Source organism: Lycorma delicatula, chromosome 1 (assembly GCF_047948215.1).
Source record: "Lycorma delicatula isolate Av1 chromosome 1, ASM4794821v1, whole genome shotgun sequence".
Lineage (NCBI taxonomy): Eukaryota > Metazoa > Arthropoda > Insecta > Hemiptera > Fulgoridae > Lycorma > Lycorma delicatula.
This window is the reverse complement of record NC_134455.1, coordinates 200,939,337-200,964,223: the sequence shown is the minus strand read 5'-3', so window position 1 is coordinate 200,964,223 and position 24,887 is coordinate 200,939,337. Positions and strand designations below refer to the sequence as shown.

The 24,887-nt window shown below is 29.9% G+C and overlaps 1 protein-coding gene across 1 annotated transcript in view; it reads right to left on the bottom strand.

Annotated features, from left to right (window-relative positions):
* para (sodium voltage-gated channel paralytic) overlaps positions 1 to 24,887 on the bottom strand; it is a 544,951-nt gene that overhangs the window by 12,292 nt on the left and 507,772 nt on the right. Inside the window, exons 34-35 of the mRNA XM_075370553.1 lie at positions 20,720 to 21,024; positions 12,678 to 13,475 (exon numbers count right to left, since the gene is read on the bottom strand). Coding sequence (XP_075226668.1) covers positions 12,702 to 13,475; positions 20,720 to 21,024 — 1,079 coding nt within the window. The 3' untranslated portion in view covers positions 12,678 to 12,701. The remainder of the gene's footprint in view (positions 1 to 12,677; positions 13,476 to 20,719; positions 21,025 to 24,887) is intronic.

Genomic DNA, 24,887 nt, shown 5'->3' with positions numbered 1-24,887 from the left:
CTACTCTTTGTAACATTATGAAGTTACAACCTGGGAACATATAATTGAGACACCTTAAGGTTAAACTTCTTTTTAGAAAATAAAAAGAATCAGAAACGGAAATAAAATTTTCTTTTAATGCTCAAAGAAAAATGTTAATTAAAAATGTACATATAAATGTATTCTCTCGCTCTCGGAACATACATTGAAGACCTTGTCGGTGGTAGTGAAGGGGGCAAATCTTTAAGAAGTAGTTAGCCATAACTTAGGTCCTACAATAATGGATAGGTGTCTTTGAAGAACCCAGATTAAAATTTAATTAGAATAGAGAAGCAGTGCTTATTCTGTAGCAGCCCTCTCAGTAGTTAATGAAAGCATCACATAATTTAAGATCGAGTAACAATATAATTCAAGCTTAGCTTAGTGTATAATATGTCTTGAATTAGTGTCCTTTATTAATCCTCATTTTTAGGGCATGGCATGATAAAATCATCAAAGTTTCCAGGGAATAATTATGATTAAGTCATTGAAAATACTTGAAATATGACATTAAAAATGCAACATCGAATAATATAAAAAATTTAACAAACAGCAGGAGACAAGATAGTGTAAAATTGGAATTAGTTAAAAATTGCTTGCAGTAAAAGTTTGTTGCAGTAAAATAAGAAAAAAAAAACAGCAACATTTTTGATCAAGATGTTAATACTACATGAATAATTTGCTCAAAATTAAAAACAGGAATTTAGAAGCATGAACAATAATATACCAGACATTACGCTAAAAAGAATGCCATTACTAATATTATAACCAGAGATTTTAGTCAAGTTAGATTCAATCCACAAACAGAAGAAGGAAAGGTAGTTGGAGATTCTGGAACGTGTCAAAAAAAAAATCTAAAGAGAAACTAGGCTTTCTGCATTTTCCAAGTTAAAACTATTAAGGTGTATTCACTGATCCGTAAAAAAAGAAGATATTTATGATTGATGTTGGGAGGAAAAACTACGGTACATATTTGGGAAGGTATGTAGACTAAAATCAGACATATTAACATTAGACTAGATTCAAACTGCTAAATTTTCTAAATATTCGTCACAGATTTCAGATTTTTGAACTTATACTGATGTTACTAAATACATATATGTCAAACAAAATCCTTATCTCATTGCATTAGAAAATATATTTACTGACTATATAAAGCTTGATAACATAAATACATTTTTATGCAGGGAATTTTTGATTTATTGTATCATAGTTGCTTTTGTGTACAGGTTTCAATATTTCCTTCAAATCTGTTACTTGTTTAGTAAAAATAAGTAAATCTCATCAAACAAAAATTAAAATGAGAAATTGTAGTATGAATAATTTTAATATATGGTTAGTAATACACTCAAATCACAACCCCCCCCCCCCCCCGCACACACACACAAAGAAAGTACTTAGTAATAATTATACATAAATCACAATTTTTTAATAAAAAAAAATTATTACACTATACAACTACTTTACTGTCACAAATATTTATTATGTAGAGTGGTTATTTGTGCAGTTTCATATCAGATGAACTTTGCACATTAAAATATACATCATATTTTATACATTATGCTTTATGTGAAACTTACTTTTGACAGCTGAAAGAAAAAACCAAGTTTTAAAAATTTTCTCATTTTATAACATCACATCACAAAAAGCTTTATAATTTCAGAATGAAACAAGATATTAATATGAAGGCTGAACTAGATTATTCTTCAGTAGATGCTTCCTTGATAAAACAGTACTGGAATAAATGATTTGCTAAGGGACTTTAGTTAAAATGATTAAGTACTGATATGATAAATGTTAATTAAAGTTAATTGTAAATATGTGCATCCTTTTATAGATATGTGTTCAATGAAGTTTAGTAATAATAAAAGAAAATAAATCAAATTTGAAAATCTTTAGAGTTAATAGAGAAAAAAGAAAATAATGTAAATATTATGATACACACAGTATATAGTAGAACAGACATCAGTAGTTAATATAAGTGTATGAGCTTAACTTCTCTTGGAATGAGTGACTAACTGAACAGACATGATTATACCATGAATTATACATTATTTTAAAACAGATTATGTGGTTAAGGTTTAAATCCTGACTCATCTTTCATTTTAAACAGTTACAAAAATTTAGTTGTACATAGGGATATTTCTTGAGTTGATTTTTAAAAGAATTTGTATATATTACATTAATTCAAATTTTGTATTTTTCTATAAGATTAGGGCTTATGTGTTGTTCGACATTTTCCATATTATACTGAACAATATTGAAAACGATGAAAAAACCCATATTTGAAGTAAGATAAAAAAATAAAATACGGGTTTTTGGTCAGAAATTACAATACACATATTACATCAATTTAAAGGGGGAAATGGATAGGATAAATGTAGATATAGTGGGAATTAGTGAGGTTCGGTGGGAAGAGGAAAATGACTTTTGGTCAGGTTATTTTAGAATAATTAACTCAGTTTCAAATAATGGGCAGGCAGGAGTAGGTTTCATAATGAACAAGAAGATAGGGAAGAGAGTAGACTATCTCAAAATGCATAGCGATAGAATCATTGTAATAAGGATAAAATCAAAACCTAAATCGACAACGATTGCTAACATCTATATGCCTACAAGCGCCCATGATAATGATGAGGTAGAGTGTGTATACGAAGAAATTGATGAAGCAATTAAACACATAAAAGGAGATGAAAATTTAATAATAGTTTCAGATTGGAATGTAAGCATTGGAAAAGCCAAGAAAGGAAATATAGTGGGTGAATACGGGCTGGGCAAAAGGAATGAAAGAGGGGATCGACTTATAGAGTTTTGCAATTTAGTAATTGCCAACATCCAGTTTAAAAATCATAATAATACACACATGGAAAAAACCAGGTGATGCTGCAAGGATAGATTATATCATGGTTAAGCATAGATTTAGAAATCAACTCATCAACTGCAAAACTTACCCAGGAGCAGACATTGACAATGATCATAATTTAATGATAATGAAATGTAGATTGGGGTTTAAAAACCTGAAGAAAAGTTGTCAGATAAATTGGTGGAATTTAGTGAAGCTTGAGGAAGAGGAAGTAAAGAAGATTTTAAGAAAATCATAATAGAAGAATATATACTTGGAAAAAGCCACGCGATACTGCAAGGTATCAGATAGATTATAACATGGTTAAGAAAAGCTTTAGAAATCAACTCGTTGACTGCAAAACTTACCCTGGAGCAGACATTGATAGCTACCATAATTTAGTGATAATGAAATGTAGATTGGAAAAGGAAATTCTTAAATCAGCAGAAGCGAACTTAGGCGTAACAAAGAGAACTGGTAGAAAACCTTGAATTTCAGATGATATATAGCAGCTGATGGATGAACGTAGAAAGTATAAGAATGCTAGTGATGAAGAAAGTAAAATGAACTATCGAAAATTAAGAAATACTATAAACAAGAAGTGCAAACTAGCGAAAGAAGAGTGGATTAAAGAAAAGTGTTCAGAAGTGGAAAGAGAAATGATGAACACTGGTAAAATAGATGGAGCATACAGGAAAGTTAAGGAAACTTTAAGGGTACATAAATTAAAATCCAATAATGTGTTAAACAAAGATGGTACACCGATTTATAAGACAAAAGCTAAAGTCGATATGTGGGTGGAATATATTGAAGAGTTATACGGAGGAAATGAATTAGAAAATGGTGTTATAGAGGAAGAAGAGGAAGTTGAAGAGGATGAAATGGGAGAAACAATACTGAGATCTGATTTTAAGAGACCATTAAAAGATGTGAATGGCAGAAAGGCTCCTGGAATAGACGGAATACCTGTAGAATTACTGCGCAGTGCAGGTGAAGAAGCGATTGATAGACTATACAAACTGGTGTGTAATATTTATGAAAAAGGGGAAGTTCTGTCAGACTTCAAAAAAAGTGTTATAGTCATGATACCAAAGAAAGCAGGAGCAGATAAATGTGAAGAATACAGAACAATTAGCTTAAGTAGTCATGCATCAAAAATCTTAACTAGTATATTCTATACACATGAATTGAGAGGAGAGTGGAAGAAGTGTTAGGAGAAGACCAATTTGGTTTCAGGAAAAGTATAGGGACAAGGGAAGCAATTTTAGGGCTCAGATTAATTGTAGAAGGAAGATTAAAGAAAGACAAATCAACATACTTGGCATTTATAGACCTAGAAAAGGCATTTGATAACGTAGACTGGAATAAAATTTTCAGCATTTAAAAAAAAATTAGGGTTCAAATACAGAGATAGAAGAAAAATTGCTAACATTTACAGTAACCAAACAGCAACAGTAATAATTGAAGAACATAAGAAAGAAGCCGTAATAAGACAGGGAGTCCGACAAGGATGTTCCCTATCCCCGTCACTTTTTAATATTTACATGGAACTAGCAGTTAATGATGTTAAAAAACAATTTAGGTTCAGAGTAACAGTACAAGGTGAATAGATAATGATACGATTTGCTGATGACATAATAATTCTAGCTGAGAGTAAAAAGGATTTAGAAGAAACAATGAATGGCATGGATGAAATCCTACACAAGAACTACCGCATGAAAATAAACAGGAACAAAACCAAAGTAATTAAATGTAGTAGAAATAACAAAGATGGACCACTGAATGTGGTCAATCTGAAAGATTATGGAGGTAGAAGAATTTTGTTATTTGGGAAGTAGGATTACTAAAGATGGACGAAGCAGGAGCGATATAAAATGCTGAATAGCACAGGCGAAACGAGCCTTCAGTAAGAAATATAATTTGTTTACAACAAACATTAACTTAAATGTCAGGTAAAGATTTTTGAAAGTATATATTTGGAGTGTCGCTTTATATGAAAGTGAAACTTGGACGATCGGAGTATCTGAGAAGAAAAGATTAGAAGCTTTTGAAATGTGATGCTATAGGAGAATGTTAAAAATCAGATGGTTGGATAAAGTGACAAATGAAGAGATGTTGCGGAAAATCGATGAAGAAAGAAGTATTTGGAAAAATATAGTTAAAAGAAGAGACAGACTTATAGGTCACATATTAAGGCATCCTGGAATAGTCGCTTTAATATTGGAAGGGCAGGTAGAAGGAAAAAATTGTGTAGGCAGAGCACGTTTTGAATATGTAAAGCAAATTGTTAGGGATGTAGGAAGTAGGGGGTATACCGAAATGAAACGACTAGCATTAGATAGGGAATCTTGGACAGCTGCATCAAACCAGTCAAATGAGTGGTAAAAAATAAAAAATTAAATCAATATACAATAGCCTTCAATAGTGCAGATTTACATGCCATTATAATAATACAAATACTATCTCTTCAAAAGTGGAAGAAGAGATCTAGAAGTAAATGTGATTAAATTTCTTATTGAACAAATGCAATGTGTATAAGACATTGTAGAAAGTATACATTGATTTGCTGCTTTACATTATCTGTTCCAGTCTTTCTTACGACTGTGATATATGTAAAGCACCTGTCAGAGACATGAGTCAGAGTTTATTTCTTGAGAGTAATGATGTTCACTATACCCTAGTCATTGTGGTGAATATACACAGTACGTCAGAAAAGTTCCCGAACTAAATTAAATAAAATTACAGATTTAAAGATAAACGAATTTATTCACATCAGCTCTCTATACAGAACCCTTCTCTAGTTATACACTCGTTGCAGAGACGGTAGAGCCCGTCAAACGCTCTGCACAAATCACTTTGTGGGATCGCCTTAAACTGCTCGGTGCAAGTCCTTTGGATGGTCGGAATGTCGTTGAAAAAGCGGGCTTTCATCTTCAATTTAAGTTTCAGTAACAAAAAATATTCTGCTGAATCCAAGTCGGGTGAATTGGATGGATGGGATAGACGGTGATTTGACGGCGTAATTGCGGCGTAATAACGTGTTAAAACTGTTGCCATGTGTGCCGAGGCATTGTCGAGCAAGAGTGTCCAACTGCCCGGATTCAACGAATGCGACGAATCAGGATTTTCATTACTTCCAAATAGAATTTAGAATTCACGGTTTGACCAGTTGTGCGCGCACTTTCGCACCGTTTCCGTTGTGAAGAGCTGTTGACGGCCTCCCGCTTCGTTCGTCGTCATCCAACGACCCTCTACAGTCTTTAAACCGCTTCCATTACGTGTATGTTGCTGTATGAGATGCGGCTTTATCACCGAATGTTTGCTGTATCATAGAATAAGTTTCAACGAAAGATATTTGAAGTCGAACACAAAATGTTATCTTCTCTGTTCTGTCGAGAGCTCGCACAAGGTCACATGAGCACACGAATATAACTCGAGACTGGAATGACGAAATGTGATGAAATTTTGTACACATACTCGACAGATATCGTAGTACATAGTTCCTTGGTTGTCCGAGAGATGTCGCTATGTGTATTGACTACAGAAATTTAGTTCGGGAACTTTTCAGACATACTGTGTAGTGAAGACATCACAAGTAGGGCTGAATATCACTTGCATTTCAGTATGCTGATAACCAACAAGAAATTTGGGTCAATGAAGAAAGCAACAGGAAAACAATCCACTTCTCACTTTCCCTAGAACACTTGGCATGAAATTTTTATTATTCTTGAGGATGGATATGTCATTTTCAGGAGTGACTTGTAACTCAACAGTAGCCTACAATCATTATAGTTATAACACAACATAATTTATTTACTTATTTATTCATATGAAGAATAAATATTATATTTATATAAAAAAATAAATGATCTTATCATACACTTAATGAAGAAGACGATTTGACAGTACTGTAGTAGTATACTAATATCATAATGGGAGAAAAAAGGGGAAGTAGAATATTTAGGAAATATGAAATAGGTCCAATTTAGGTCACAGAATTATGTAAAAAGTATAAATTATTGATTACCAAAACTCTTTTTAAGAAAACAATAAAGAAGAGGATAACCAAGAGAAGAAAAGAATAAAATCAGGTGGTTCAGAAAACAATGAGTAAGATAATACTGTACAAGATAGAAAGTAGAATGGTTAGGTGTAGACTTTAAATCCAGATTATGGACTGTAATATTTATTATGGAGTAGACATTAAATTTTCATAAAATTTAATGAAGCTGAAATGTGAGCTGAAATTTTTCAAACTAAAGAAAAACTCAAAACAATGGTACTGAATACAGACATAGAGAATGTCATAAAAAATGACATGTAGTTAAAATTGAGCCAAAAATAATTTTAGGCCAAAAAGTTGCTAATAAAACCTTCATTCAATGGGCTGTTCGGTCTACATTCAATATAAAACTGATGGATGTATATGATAAAGCAAACAAGGGAGAAGAAACATTTTAGGTTGAAAGGAAAAACTGGATAATAAGAAATATATTGGAACTGATAGATGAACAGAGAAATTATATAAAAATGATAAAGCTGACAAAAAGAAAGACAATTTTATTGATCTATAAAAAAGTAGTAGAAAGAAGTATAAAATAGCAAAGGAAAACTGGTTAAAAAAACAAGGAGTGATGCAGAAAAGAAATTAGTTGGAGAAAGAGATTGTAGCATTTGGACAAATTTTGGGGGAAAATAGCATTAAAGATGTTTGAAGAAGTATTTGATGAAAGGCAACAGTCTGAAATTTTAAGAAAAATATGATTGGAGTAAGTAGAAAGTAGAATAATTAATAACTTACATGAAAATTGGGTAGCTATAATATGAGTAGAAAATGAAGAAAGGTAAGTGCCAGTAAAGAAAATAAGTGTAAAAAGGATATAATTCGTTTCCTTTACTCTTAGTTTACATAAGAAAGTAGCAATAGAAGAACTAAAATAAAATTTTGAGGGTAGAGAAATTAAAAGCTGGAGACTAAAAATATTAAGAGTTATTGATAATATTATTTTGACTGAAACTGGGAGTGATTTAGGGATGAGTGAGAGGGAGGAATTAAACTATAAGGTAAAAAAGAATAAAACAAAAAAAAAAATATAAAAGACAATTGGAAAAAGGTAAAAGATGATAGGAAAAAGTTAAAGGTAATTAAATAAAGCAGAATATGGAATCTAATAAGGAGATATATATTAGAATTTGAGAACATAATATACCAGGAAGTTACAGAATTTTGTTACTTGTAATAGATGGATCACCTGTATATTGACTTGGCAAGAAAATATTCAACAATATTTGATTAAATAAACAGGCAATGGGAAATCTTTTACTCCTCATTTTCCCTAGTAAGCCTGTTGAAGAAGCCCTAGTAAGTCAAGTAAGAACAAGCATATTATTTTTGAGAATTGCTGGGTCTTGGGTCTCATATCAGATTGTCAAACAGTTATACAACTTAACAACTTCTTACCTTATCAAATAATTACTATTGCTAGATTAAAAAAAAAATCAGCTTCCAAGTTTATGTTTCAAAAGAACAGATGGATCCCTGGTGGTGAAGAACAGTGAAAATTGTGAAATGTTGGCCAATCATTTTAAAAATCTACTGAGCTGTGGAGAACCAAAAGAAAAATTTACAAAAATTGGGCTCATCAAAAAATTCTCTGATTTGCATCCACCAGATTTAAAAGAATTAAACAAGATTAAAACCTTAAAAAATAATAAAGCATTTGGTGAACACTCAATTGTAGCTAAAATGTGGAATATGCAGATGAAACAACCACTGGAAATTTATAAAAGTTATTTGTTCAAATCTGGAGAGAGGAAAAAATTCCAAATGATTGAAAAATTACTATCAAATACTCTTTACATAAAAGAGGTGGTAAAAAATAAATAAATAATATCTCACTGCTACCTCTAACTTATAAAATTTCCTCAAAAAACTTTAAAATATTATGAAGGAACAATTAGAACCCCAAATATGAGAATTCCAGGGAGGTTTCAGAAAGGGACAGTCTTGTTCTGAGTAAATCTTTAGTTTAAAAACAATTATTAGAGATTACTGCAAAAGGGGTAAAAATATTGTTATCACTTTTGTGGATTTTTAAAAGGTGTACGATTCAATAGATAGAAAACCTTTATTCAACATATTAGAGGAATTTGTAGTAGATAAAAAATATTGAATTTAGTAAAAGAAACCCTTACAATTACTTTCTCAAAATTTCAAAGACTAAGCTCTGAAACTTTTGAAATCAAAAACGTGTAAGGCAAAATGAAAGTATATTCCCCTTACTGTTTATACAGTTTTGGAAAAAGTAATTAGGGAATGGAATAAACAGATTGAAATTTTAAATGTGAAACTAGGAAGTAAGGGTAAGAATCTCAAAATAAATTGTTTGGTTTGGCCTTTGCAGATGATCTCAGAATTTTGTCCCCAGATATTAAAACTGCAGAAATTCAAATTAATCCTTTCAAAATGTTAGCTGAAAAAAACAGGTTCACAAATTTCTTTTCAAAAAACTGAATTTGTGACAAATATTAAAAAAGCTCAAAGACTTTAATAACCAAATATGGAAAAATTAATAAGGTGAAAGATTTAAATATATAGGTGAAGTAATTAAACCCAACGCTTTAGATAAATAATCAGATGAAGTTAGAGCTAGTAAAATAGATCTTGCATATCATTTAACAAAGCATTTAACAACAAAAAATCAATTTCCAGAAAAACAAAAAGATTAGGCTTTGTAATACAGTTAGTGTATATATATGAATAAGTTAAGCAAAATTAAAGAGCAAGAAAGAGAGGAAAATATTAAGAAAACTATTAGGGCCATGTAAAATTGAAGAGAATTACTGGAGGATTATAAAAAAAAAGAACTTTATAAATTTAATGACAGACTTTCAGATGTTATAAGGAAAAAAAGACTGATTTTTTGACATCTTTGAGAATGGAAGAAAAAAGACTGACTAAAAGAATTCTTAATCTTGTCTAAAATCAAAAAATCTAAAAATGGTTTAAAGGATGTGAAAGAACTAAATATCAAGGAAGAAATAATCTTAAATAGAAATAAATTGTGAAATATTAATTTAGAAAACAAGGGTTTCAAAAACACAAAAAGAAATATGACTAAAGATGGAGTGAAGAGACAAAGCAAAAACATGGAGAAATAATGAATAAATATTGGGAAGAAAGGAAGTCAAAAGAGAAAAAATTATTAAGGTATTTATTGTGGTCCTTAGGTGGTCAATTCAAGAAGAAGAAACACAAATGAAAGAAAAGAAGCAGGACCAGAAAGAATTAAGAAATTAGAGAATGATTTTATTAATCATTCTCTAATTCAATTTATGAATCATTCTTCTAACACAACTAGAAGGTAATCTCCGCTATCTACTATAAAAATTTCACACATGAGAAATGAAAGAGATAAATTAGCGGTATGAAATAAATATTTGATTTGGATTGAATTCCTTCATACCTATTCTTTCCTGATCATATCAAGAAGGAATAAGTGCTAATCTATATTTAAATAACTGAACAGTCAGCAAGAGTAAAATAATATTTTTCTATACTTTTTTTTTTAAATAACAAGAGTGTGCTAGTCCACATTAAAAAACTAAATTGTCAGCATGAGTAAAATAATATTTTGGTGTACTTATTTTAAAATAATATGAGTAACTACACTGAAAAATCAATTCTATTTTGTTGTACTTTCAGGTATATCAACATTTCAAATCTTTTACCAACAGCTTCTAAGTTAAAAGCCACAATGAATGTTAATGTTGAGTAAAGAGCTGCATATCACATTTCTGATTTTTACTAAGTTTACAATTAAACTGATTTTTCTGACTTCATATGTTTTTAAAACTTTCCTTCACTCTCCTTGACCAAAAATACTTTATTTTTCCAGTAACTTGGGTAATTGTACATTAGATGATGTTTTTTTATTTATAAAAAAAATAAACACCCATAAAATAAAAATTAAAAAAAATGAAGATTTTGTCTGTTTTCAGTAAACATTAAGGAAACCAATATACATAATTGTTGATAATAGAGATAACTGACATAGTAGTATAATAAACACTGTTGCTTAGAGTAATAATATACATGATTCATAAAGATCTTATGTTAATAACTGTTTTTAGTCTTACAAATTTTAAAAATATGCATCCAGAGAGAAAAAGGATTACTGTGATGTTATAAATTTTATTTCAAAAAATATTATTTATTTAGAGACAAACTTATTTCAATGATTTATCAGATGTCATTTATTATAAATTTATTTTTCCTAATAAAAATTATCAGAAAATTGGTAATGTAAAATTGCATTGAAGTAGTACTTCATTCTTATGTCTTATCGATAATTTAACAATATAAATAATGTAGAAAGAAAATTAAATTATGAAGTTTTATGATGGAAGATTATATAAATTTATCAATTCAACTTCTGATGTTTGGATTTCCACATATGCTTTAAATGATCAAATTACAGACGTGATGGAGAAAAGTTTTTATTGTCTATTTTTAAAATATGACATGTATACATATTTAATACAAGTATTAGATCCAGGTTTATAATGACTGTACAATATGGCTGAGAGCAAGCTGCTATTCTCATTCTCAAAAAAAGGAGAGATTGTCAGAGTAAATATTTTTTGGTTCCAGCTTTGATCGGTTGCTCAAGGTTTATTTTTATAGTAACCTGGTCCAAAGAGTTCTTTGGTTATTTGGTCCTTGGTTATTTTTTCCTTGGATTCATTGATTTAAATTATGTAATAATGCCATCTTTAGTTGTGAATTGACATTTTGTCTAAAAAGGTTCCCAAATTGTTCCACTTAATACATAACTGGGTTTATGAATACAGGTCTTAAATGTAGAAATAGCTAATTCCTTTTATTCTTATGAATTAATTTTGTGGGTAATCAAAAACAAAATTTAATTTTTTCTCTGATTTTTTACCTCAAATATCTATCTATGTTCTGTTTTAAAAATTTTAGTTTCAATAATGTTCATGAAGGAACACTAAAGAATCATTTGTTTTCAAATTACGAGAAAATTGCTCTTCCAAAGGAATTATTTGAGCCAATTAGCAATAATTCTTCACTTATGCTAGCATCACTGGTAATTCCATGCTAGTAGCTCCAAAAGGTTCTCTGGAAGAACAGCTTCTGTGTAATTTGAAAGAAAGTTCTTTTAAAGTGGTTTTTAGTTTTTTCAATGAGTGTTTTTCTACTTTATTTTTATTAATGTACCATATATGCTGTTAATGTACTTGGCACATATGAATTATAAATCCAGTATGATTAATGTAGTATTGTATACTATCACTAAGCTCTACAGACTCTCTTGTATCTAATCAAATGGTAAAGATAAAAATATACTACATTCAAGAATATAATGATAAATTCTACAAAAGTTAACTACAACCTTGTGTAATAAGTGCTTTGATACACTTATCTAAACAGCATCTTGGCTGATGTAAAGTTTCCTTCTTATTTTAATACCTGCATTTTTGTAAATAAATTATAGATTTTCCTATTTTATTATTCTAATACAATTCAAAAAATGTTCCATGCAACAAATGAAGAACTCCATGCAATTAGCTCATTGATTAAAATATTTAATGCAATTGAGTTAAAAAGAAATGTTTAGAGTTCACAATGAATTTTTTACATTCCTATTTAATAAACTTTATAATAAGTCTGAATGTTTAACTATTCTGAAGTTGCTAATCACCATAAAATGATTTCCAAGCTGTCCCCAATTAATTAGTACACGGGATTAGTAATGGATTATAAAATCAATTAGCAAAGTAAAATTATACATACCGAGGATGGGGGACGTGGCCTTGCTCAAACATCCGCGAGGCGAGATGTGGTGGAAGGCGACCTTGAGTGAATGACAACTCTGTGTCCATTCTTTGTGACGAATCCGTCGCTCTCCACGAGGACGGCAGTCTGTCGTGCATCGCTGGAGTTAGGGCTATCAACACCACCCAACCGCTGCTGTTTATGTTTACGCCAAGCGTTCTGTATAAGCCGCGCACAATACTCTTCACGTTGACGCCACAGCGTCGATGAAACTGGTTCGTAACCAACTTCATCCGGCCTACCCGGTGCTACTTCTCCAAGCTCTGCAGTTTCATCAATGGGATTTCCTTTCCTTGCAAAGAAATCTTTAGTTAATGCATCAAGAATATCGACACAAAACATAAGATCTCCTTTGCAAATAGGTATGTCCATTGAAACAATTTTATATTTATTCGGTTTATGAATTTGTAACGGTGGTTCGAGCACATCAAGGAAGTCCGATAACTGATCATAACGAATATACTGTGTTCCATCTGGATCAAACTGTTGCCAGATTTCATAGTACATATCGTAGTCATCATCAGTCAAACCTTCTTGGACGTCTTCAGTCGCTTGAGAGTAGTTTTCTAAGATGACAGCAATGTACATATTTATCACAATAAGGAAGCTGATCACAAGGTATGAAAGGAGAAATGCTATTCCAACAGTTGATGAGCCGCAGTTCCCTGGTGATCCCATTTCTGGATCTGGTCGGTCACAATCTTCTTCATTTATTATGCCATCTAGCACTCCATCCCATCCTGCTGATGTTGACATCTGAAAAAGATTACGATAAAATTATAATTTTTGTTTCATGATACTGATCCTTGTGACTGAAAAAAATCCTGTATAAAAATTTAGAAAGGATACAACACTGAAAGTAAAATTTTTTAGAAAGTATAGTTTTAGAATTAAATAACTTAAATATCAATGATATTATAGTGGAATTTTCAATTTTGAAGATACATTTTGTGAAATCTAAAGACATTCATTGAAAAGTGTCATACGTCTTATTACAGATATGTACTCTTTGAAGGCTCCCTGTACAGTGAAGGTATGGCAAATAAATAAAAGAAGAATATATACTTAGTTCAAGGGACTATCATGTCATTCACATTTGATTCTTCCTGATCACAGTTCTGCAATCATATACTTATCTTTATGGAGTGCACTGACTCATAGTATCAATCCTAATGTAAGTAGTTACCTTGGTAAGCTGCAAGCTATCCTCTTGCTACCGTCATTCTTGGAACAAAATTTGACACTGTTTAACCACCAGCATTACAGTTGAAATATCAAAGTCCAATCAATCCTCTCTGCTTCAGGTGAGGTTTGACGTTGAAATTAATGGATTTTTGTCAGTCTTGCTACTGGTTTTACCTACAGCCAGTCCCTATCTCGGTGGAGTCACTTAATTTCACTCTCATGAAATTTTGCACAATGAGGAGACTCATTGTGCAAAGGAGAGCTGTTCCGCCACTAAGCAGTAACCCCATAGGGACTTGATCCAGTTCAGGACCCCTAAGACCTGGATGTGACTAGACCTGGATGAAGACTTAGACCCTAAGACCCGACTGAAGACTAGACCTGGATGTGGAGACATGTACCCACATCCAGGTCTAGTCTGCAGAGGTGCAAGGCAGATGATACCTTGCACTGTATCAGTCAAGTCAGGTTGAAATATGAGACAACACAGACAGAACTGACCCTGCCTCAGATTTGAAAGCAGAACCTTCTTCTCTAAGCTATCCCTATCCTTAGTAGTCCAACCTCAATCAGATGACACATTGAATATCTTGATTTTACATCCATATCATTGCAGGCTAAAGTAAAAACTGGTCAATATTTGCACATGGATCAACTGTCAATTGTACTACCAAGACAGATGCTTACCAAATTTAATCCCTTGTTTGAGAGAGGGCTCTAAGTAAACTTGGACAACAGTAACGTAGTAGACTGATTATATTATACAATGCGTCTTAAATGTATGAGACAATTTTTTTAAATTAGATTAACTGTATGACGTCTGTTCAGAAAATAACCGAACATTTTTAATTACACGCCAAGGGAGGTATTTAATGATGTGCGGTTGGCAGCACTGTGTTCCACATAATCTTCTTTGTAACCACATGTTCTGGGATTGTTGATATCTTGTTTAGCTTGCATGTTATTGTTATTTGAGTGAAACATGTTTAAGTGTTTGTAGCAATTTTTCTAATGTGCAATTTTTTGATGATTGAACTTTTGTCTCAATGTCGTAGTCATAAACCCAGCTTTCATTTACGGTTATGATCCTTTGCATGAATGTGTCATCGTCATTGGCTTGTTCAAGAAGTTGCAGACAAACATCCACTTAATGTTCTTTCTGCTGTTCGGTCAACAAACAAAGAACAAACTTTGCTGCAACTTGATGCATGTTCAATTTTTCAGTCAAAATGCCATGGCTTGATGCCATGGCATTGAATGAGATGCTTACTTCTTATGCAAGTTCTCCGATAGTCAACTGGCGATTTGCATGTACCAGATTGTTGATTTTCTGAACGTGGGTGTCATCAGTTGAAGTCGAAGGTCTTTCTGCTCGAGGGTCATCTTCAATTGACTGATGACCACTTTTAACTTGTGAAACCATTCGTAAAATTGTGTACAACCAAGAGCATCATCTTCATAAGCTAGTTTCAAAAGCTGGAATATTGCTGTGAAAGTTTTCCCCAGTTTCACACAAAATTTTACGTTGTGTCGTTGCTCCTGAAAATCACACATTACAAAAAAATGCTACTAACACTTAAGCACATTGCACTCAAATAACAATAGCATGAAAACTAAATGAGATATCAACAAGCCAAGAACTTATGATTACAGATTATACGGATTACAGGTTATACGGAACATAATGGTGCCAACCGCATGTCACTAAATATCTTCGTTAGTGTGCAATTAAAAATGTTCAGTTATTTTCTGAACAGACCTTGTATAAAATAATATTCTAATTTTCAAAGAATAATATTAATTCTGGTAAATACTTAAACCACTGATTTCTATTACAGTATTCAAATTTCTTTAAATTTAATCAAACCTTTTTTTTTTTTTTAAGTCTGATCAAAAGTGATAATATAAAGTGGATTAGGATGGAAGTTGCACTTAATTTAATAATTCAACAGATAATAAATAGTTGGGTGCACAAGTGATATAAAAATAATCTGTTCAAGTAAAACTATTCTTTGGTACGTTAAAAATATCTAGGCTGTTAAACATCAACCTAAGTACATATAAGGTAGAAATGATTATTTTCTGAATAAAAAAAATAACTACTTTAACCGAATTTCAAAGAAAATACTGAATATTATGAAATACCTGAATATTATGACGGCCTATTTTGTTTTTGTGATATTTATATCTGTTTTGATCTTTTTTCTATATTAATTTCAATTAATTAATTGCTTTGCAACCTGAGTAAGATGATAAATGCATTTCTTTTACAATCTGATTGTCCATAACACCTGGAATGTCTCAGCTAGTAGTATCGTGGAGACTGAAGGGCGTGAAAAGTAAATAGAACATTAAAAAACTGGTTCCTGTAGGTTGAAAATGCTGGGTATAGTTTTCATTGACAATGTTGGCATATATTATAAATAATAGCAATAACAATCAATGTTACTAAAAGAAAAAACAACATTTGATACATATAGATGCATTGAAATTTATATCTTGTTATCTGCTATTAATGAATAAAATAATGAATAAAAATAAAATAATTTTCTGTAACCATGTATAATAATTCCATAATTCATTGTAATATAGAAGTTTCATTAAAAAAAAATCAAAACATTATAAACAAAGAGTTGAGTACCATATATATTTAGATACTAGCATAAGGCATTTTAATAGCACAATCAAGTGCGTAAAATGGCTTTTTTATTGAACCATAATACAGAGTTTTTTCTGACAATTTCACAATGTATAATACGTATAGAGCCATTTAGAAAATTAAAAAACATTATTAAGGAATTAACAAGTAAAATTTATTAACTGTATACTAAATATGATACTACAAATTTTACTTTAGTTGAGTATTTGAAAGAAACTAAGTAACCAATTAAACAACTAAAACAATTAAAAATAATAATGTAAATATTGTCAATGGTCATGGATGTAAATCTGCTTTTGATACTGATAACAAAATCACAAAATTTACTGTACTTGCATTTATTGTTGTACCATATTTTTATCCATTTTTAATAAATCACCATTCATTTATCCTTTTTTAATAAAAACGGATAAACCATTCTGTCAAGGTGTTTAGTAGACAGAACACTAGAGAATAGGAAATGAAGATGAAGAAAATGTAATAATATTTTGTGAAAATTCAGTTCTCTGAGCGAGTAGCTAAAATGAGAAAAATTCTTTGTGTAGCATATGCTGATAGGATGATAGAAATAAGATCATAGCTAAAACATATTAAAAGAAGACAACTTGTTAGTAATTGGACTATGTTAAAGATGAAGAAAGAAGGGACTGTGATAAGACCCAAACGATGAAGAAGACTGTAAATTTTCAGGAAAGGTGCACAGATTTACCAAAGGGTGGGCTATCATAAAAGTTGAACTGTTAAGGAGAGATTGGAGAAATGGGGAAAGCAAGAAATAAGAATCAAGGTTAACAAAAGATAGATAGCAAGTGAACTTGCTATCTATCTATATACGTGCTGAACTTGAAGTTGGCTGATTGATAAGGCTAGAAGATTGGAAGAAAATGCAGTGTGAAGAGATAGAAATACATAAAAGAAAAGTAGTAGTAACTGAGACAGTATCATCTGCTGGTAGGGTAATATGATGTCATTTATTTTTCAGTCACTATTTTAGAAATGATGTATTTAAATAAGCTTAATAACATCATCATTACTCATCTGGTTTCTTCATATGAATGCAAACTTATAGCTGTGAGTACTAAAAAAGCCATTAAATATAAAAATGTAAATACTGTCAATGATCATGGATGTAAATCTGCTTTTGATTCTTATAATGAGCACAAAATTTACTGTACTTGCATTTATTATTATATCAAATTATTATCACTGCTGGCAACAATACTGCAGATTAATGAAAAGAAATATAATAAATATGGATGATTATTATGTTGGTGTAATGTTTTAGGTAGTATTCAGGTTTCATAAAGATTGTCATAAAAAAAAAGAAGTTATATCTAGCAATAGAATATTCCCTGGTGGTGTGAAGTGTTTACTATAAATGGATTTATTTAAAAGATTATAGTAAGGAAAATAGTGACGAATTATGAATAAGGAAAAAAATGTTACATTATGAAGTCATATGCAAACAAAAATAAATTGAAATAATAATCTTTAAATTAGTTATTGGTACAAAATTCAGCATTCCTGTTGATACAATGGACTTAATAAAAATGGATAAACCACTATATCCAAGAATTTAGTAGGCATGATGCTTTTATTCCGTAACGACTGGATCATTTTGATGTCATGTTTTGAAAGCACTAAGGCCTGCTTCATTTCCAAAGCCTGTCCTTGTTTTTCCAAACCTTCATGTGGACCAATGTATGTCTCCAGCAATCTTTGTTTAAAACACCCTCTAATCAGAACAAATTTTTACTGACTAATACTATACTTCTTCAACCATACTTCCAATAAACGTCTTTTAAACTTTGATGCAAGTAATAAATTAAATTTTGTAAATAATTTTTGTTTTGTCTGTTGCGTACATGTGAAGTGTTTTATAAGATAATTTTATACCTATCTTCTCGTAGATGACATTGAGACAAAAAAATATTTACAGTTTTAATAAAAAAAATAATAAAGATGTCTCACTTTTATTAGAAAACAGTGGATAAAACAAAGTTAGAAACAAGTATTCTGCAGAATAAATCAATTGTAAATATCAGATGTTAAGATTGAAGTAATAAACAATTATTTTTAGGGAATAGAGAAAATTAGTTTTATGGTTAACATTTTCTTTCCTTATTCAGAATTATTCAAATATCATGATGAATGAATGACTACTGGAGGGGCTTTGTAAAGCTTCATCAAAGGAAAAAAAATATTACCAGTTGAATAAAATTAGTACTAATTCAGATTTTCAGGAATTGTAAATTGGTACCAGACCTTCTCCTTTGAGATAAATCTTCTGCCTTGGAGAAGATTGAGTTTGCTTACAACACACCATGCACATCAGTTGTTGTCATTGATTTCTTGTAACTTATTGTGATTTATTGGGATGAATAAGGCACTTAAATTCTTAAAGGAATTAAATCACAAAACAAATGCACAATAAATGATTCTGATTTGGGAATAAAAATTCCTCCTTCTCCTTAATGTATTCCTCAAGATTGTGTTTGCTTGAGAATTTTTTGAAGCTACAACTTTATAATGTAACATTTTTTCCGTACTCAAAATTCTTTAAACATCAAGATTAAGGTGCTTTGTATGGTTTTCATAAAAAGTTAAACTTTATAGCTGAATATAAACACAGTGTAATGATAAATTTTCTTGCCTTTATAACTGCAAAATGCAATCAGTAAAACCACACTTCAAAAATATATAAAAAACTAATAATGACAGATACTATCATGTAAAACATCATCCATCTGAATACATAAAACTGCATTAAAATATATAAAACACCATTTCATAACAAAATCCAACTGCTTCTAGAAGTATGATTTGCAGACTACCCAACGCGACCTACAACCTGAAGAATACATAAAAGAACTTAACATTATGAAATACCTGGCGAACTAAACATACATACAGCTCACTCACTGACACACAATTTCACAAAAAAAAAAACAGATTTTATATATAGATATATAAAATCAAAACAAACAATAAAATAATACATTATATTATCAAACAGAAATAAAGAAAAAATAGTTCATGAATTAAAAAAGTCTGGATATAGACTTTTTGGACTGTGGCTTTCTGAACTGTAAATGAAAAAAACAAATCCTAACACACAGAACACAGCCACCAAACAAACGCAATACCCCTAGGACATGTAAACTAATTGGTTCAAGTGCACAATGTACTAAATTGTAGATATCAGTCAACAAACTTTGTTGACATCTACATTGTAGATATCAGTCATTGCAGCTTCAAACAAAGAAACAATATATACTTATTGGTCAGACAATTAATACCAGGTCTTCACTATTCTGTTCAGTATTTCAAGTATTTCTACATTGTTTAAGCTTGAGTATTATTTCATTTCATCAATTCTACTTTATAAATTTGCATTCTTTATTTTTTCACTTTTGAACTTGCTAGTTAAACCTTCTATTTTATTTAAAACATCCTGAAATTTTATTTCAGAAACCTCCAATTTTTTAGTAATCATCTCAATTTATCATGACACACTTCCAATGAATTCCCTAGATCCCTCTATACTTCTTTATTCTCATTTCATTTAGAATTTCTACTATATGCTTGAGAGTAACAGCATACATATTAACCTGGAGTCTATTTCAAGGCAGTGCTTCTTCATCTATCTTTTTTAGACTCCTACATTCTTTATTTTCCTATTTAATAAAGTAAATATCCTCTTGAAACCATCTCATGGATACAGATCATAAATCCATTAAAACTGTCAATTACTTTGTTATTCTAAACAAATACAAACAAAATTCACATCTCGATTCATTTGAACATCTTATAAAGTATAAAAGCATAATAATATACAGTTAACAGACATTATTCAAATCTGATACACTTTTTGACCACATTTTATATATGTGTCTGCCTAATTCTTAAAATCTGTCATTCCTATCATTAGCTGATACCATGTGGTGAGAACACCAGAACCAGTAATTGAAGATAGCAATAAATGACTAAAATAACCATGATGTAAGTTTTAAATGCAATATTTAATAAATTCCATTCAGTTTTTCAGTTAAAAGGGGATAATTTTAAATAATTTTTATCACCAATCAACATAGACAAAAATATAGTATTTTTTTATCAATTAAATATTTTTAATAAATATTCAGTTTATTATTACCTGAAACAGCAGAATCATAGACTGTCCAAATGTCTTGAAGTTATAGACGGCATCAATACCATTCTTTTCTTTAACGTGCATAAAAAATGACATGCCAAAAATCGCAAAAATGAACATGACAAGAAAAAGAAGTAGGCAGATGTTGAAAAGGGCTGGCAGTGACATCGCAAGTGCAAACAACAGTGTCCTAATACCTTTAGCACCTTTAACTAATCTCAATACCCTACCAACTTTAGCTACTCTTACGACTCGCAGTAATGTTGGCGAGACAAAATACTTTTCTATGATGTCACTCAGGACAAGACCTGCAACAAAAAAGTGCTAAAAATAAACATATTTTGAAAATAAACAAATCTTATACTTAAAATTTCAGTAGAAGAAAAAACTTGCAAAAATCTGTTTCAGTTTGGTGTATAAATTGTAATTCATAATAAATAAAAAACAGAGAATTTTTCAAATATTATGTCTTCTTATTTTGTAATTGAGGTAATTTAATAAATCATTATTTAATTTAATGAAAGTATCACCTCATATGATAGCTTTTGTATAACAATTTTGCACAATCCCTAAATCCAGTATCTTTTTCTGCTAAGTTAAATTTGTTTATCTGTTTAAATATTGAACTAATTTATGTCTTTCATAATGTGTTTAAAGTCGATACAAGAAGTTACAGGGAGAATTCTTTACAATACCTGTTCCAGAAATTTTCATGTACATGTGCTAAGCTCTATATTTACTTTATTAAACAGGGAAATAAAAAATGTAGGACTGTGAGAAACACAAGTGAAGAAGCACTGCCTTGGAATATGCACACCCTTAAGGATATTGTACAAATGCTAAATGAAAGGAGAAGAAGAGATAAAGAAATTGAGAAGAAGCTAGGGAATTCATTGGAAGTTGTTATGGTCCAATCAATATGGTTTCTAAATAACTGGAGATTTATAAAATAAAATTTCAGTATGTATTAAATAAAACAGAAGGTTTAACTAGAAAGTTAAAGCGTGAAAAAAATAAAGAATGAAAATTTATAAATTACAATTACTGAAATGTAACAATACTTAAGATTAAAAAAAATACTTAAAGATTAAGAAATATTTGAACAATGAACAAGCCAAGGTATTAATCGTCAAAAATGTGGTAAAGATATTGGTTTTTTTCAATAACTAAAAATGAAATAAATATTTGTCTCCAAATACCAAGAAGAAAATGAAAATAGAACTGTGAAGAAATACTTTGTTTTTCATTGAATAGACAAGTAGCAATCATAGTTTGTTTTACTTGAAGAAGCGTTAAAGATGGCTTCTTGAATCAGAGGCACGTTAAAATAAAATTGTCCATAAAAGACCAGGACTGCCAATAGAAACTCTTGTGAATGTTATAAACAATATTACTAATTTAAAATTAATTCCAAATATTACTGTTCTAACAGAAAGACTGATCTATGAAATAGAATTAGATAATTATAAAATTCAAGGTTATAAATCCCCTAACCTTCTAGGGCCAAGGGAGTAGTTGCATATACAAAAAATCATACACACTGCACTATTAACAAAATTAATCTCTCATTGGCTACTGGCTTAAACATGTTCTTATTTGTGGGAAAACCAGGCATGAGTAGTATATTTGCCTTTTATAGATTTTATGAACTTACATATCTATTGATGAATTACATAATTTCTTGGAAATTTTTAACAGTAATCCTCTAGTGTTCTTAGTAGGAAATGTAAATTTTAATTTATTATAGTATAATCATAAATATTTAGAAATTCTTGCTTCATTAACATGTAATAGAATCTAATTAATTCCGACTAGGTTAGACTCAGGGACTTGTTGACAACATATTTAAAATTTTAAAAACTTATGTAGGCTAACTAATCATATTTTAATACTGGTATCCTTTGTCATACAAGTATACGTAAGAGAAGTGGAAAGTATTAAGAAAGTAATTTTTCATGGTAGTATTAATTTAGTTTAGTTCAGAGAGGAAATTAAAAATATTTACTGCAATGTAGTTCATAGTGTAAAATATATAGATGTAGCTTTTAATGAATTTCATGATTTATTGTGGCTTGTATTGAAAAACAAAAAGAATTCAGAGTAAAAAAGAAAAAAATAATTTTAAGTTTAAACCATGGATTATTGGAATAAGATTAAAAAAAAATCAATATATAAATAAGTAAAAAATCAACCATATAATTTTAATGAATCAAAGCATTATAATAGGTGTAAGAATAGGCTTATCTGTATCATTAACAAAGACTAAGGAATTTTATTTTAACAATCTCTGTATAATTAATAATGCTAATGTTTAACTGCAATGGAAAATAGTTGATCAATTTTACACACACAATTTTTAGCTATAAGTAGTATTAAATTGATCTCAGTCCATCAATTAATGAAGATAAAAAATTGCCAAAGTAGTTAATAATTACTTTTTAGGCATTGTTAAACAATTGAAATCTAGCCTGAAGGAGTTCTTGAGTCATATGATATAAATATCGCTGTGAATAATGTCTGGAGCTGGATGTTTTTTGACGACAGATTATTGGGAAATTGAAAGTATTATTAAATATATAAAACCTAAATGTCATTTGTTTTGATGAATTAAGTCTCTAAACTCTCAAATATATATCTGATTATTATTGTATAATCTTCCTACATATGTATTTTAAGCTTGGAATCAGTTAAATTTCCTAAAAAAACTTGAACAAGCAATAACTGCTCCAATTTTTTAAAAGGGAGATAGAAGTCATGTAGTAATAATAGGCCTATTGCCTTGTTATCACAGTTTTCTAAGATGCTAGGCAGTTGTTAGAAAAAACTTGTTAATTTTCTAGTTACGATTGAATTTTTTTAGTGAAAACCAGTACAGGTTTAAGAACAAATTAGCTACAAAAATAAACATGCTAAAGTTTGTCTTCTAAAGTTGGTAAAAGGTATTAGTGATACAAGGAGACAGCTATTATTTTAAACAACCAAAAAGCATTTGATACTGTTGACCACAGTATTCTGTGGAGGAACACAGTATAAGCTGGAAGGAAATGCTATGAGAGGTATAACTAATGAGAGGTTTAGATTTTACTTGGGGAGAATAGTTCAAATAACCAGGATTAATTGTGTCAAGTGAAGAAGGCTTGTTAAGTCTTAAGGTTCCTTACTCTGTAAGCAACTATATTTCCTTAGTTTACATAAATGACTTTTGTACCAGTAAAAAAAGATTCTGAGGTTGTTCGACCACATTTGCTCATATACAGTCTTATATTACAAAGAAGAAGGATTTACTACTACTTACAAATTTTATGAGTAGTAATGGTTTAATTCTATATTAGTTATATACTTTTTCTAATAAAATAAGTAAATTTATATTTTAACATAAAATTTAACCTATAACCTGTAGAGGATAGATAAATTAAAAAAAGATATGTTTTCATTTTTAAGTTAAAATATTTTTACATGAATAAAACAAATAATAAAATAGATGGTGACTTGTTGATCCTGTAATATTTCATTAATAAAATACTGGGAAAGAAGAAGAAAAATAAGTTACGTCAAATTAACATGAAGATGAAGTAAAAGTATTTCTAAAATTCACTTCTAAATAGCATTAATAGATAGGAATTGACATACTGAAAGAAATTAAAAACAAAATTTGATTAATATACATTATCTAAAACTGCTACTTACAGATAATCATTGCAATTACTAATATTTTTGCACTATTTTTAATTACTAATATTTTTCACACTAACTGTAAAGGCAGCATGAATTAAGTTTAATGAAACTAATAAGATCTTCATTAATATAAAAGAAACAAGCAAGGCATTGTTTTTTTTTTTATATTTTGGTTTGGTCCAATTATACAAATCTTTTAATTAAAAAAAAAGTACTCTTTGGTGAGTGGTTTTACTACTTTCTTATTGTTTCATTTTGTAAAAACAAATAAAAATTATATTTTTTCTCATAAAAATCTGTAATCTTATTTCTCAACCAATTTATTCAGTGCGATTTAGAATAATTTCAACAGTCATTGAATTTAACAATTTTTATTGAAAATGCAATAAAATAAGACTGCACCAGTTAACACTACCATCATCTCAGCTTTGAATTATTATGAGGTAGTATGCCCTCATAATCTGATAATCTAAGACAACAAATTTAATCGAAATTA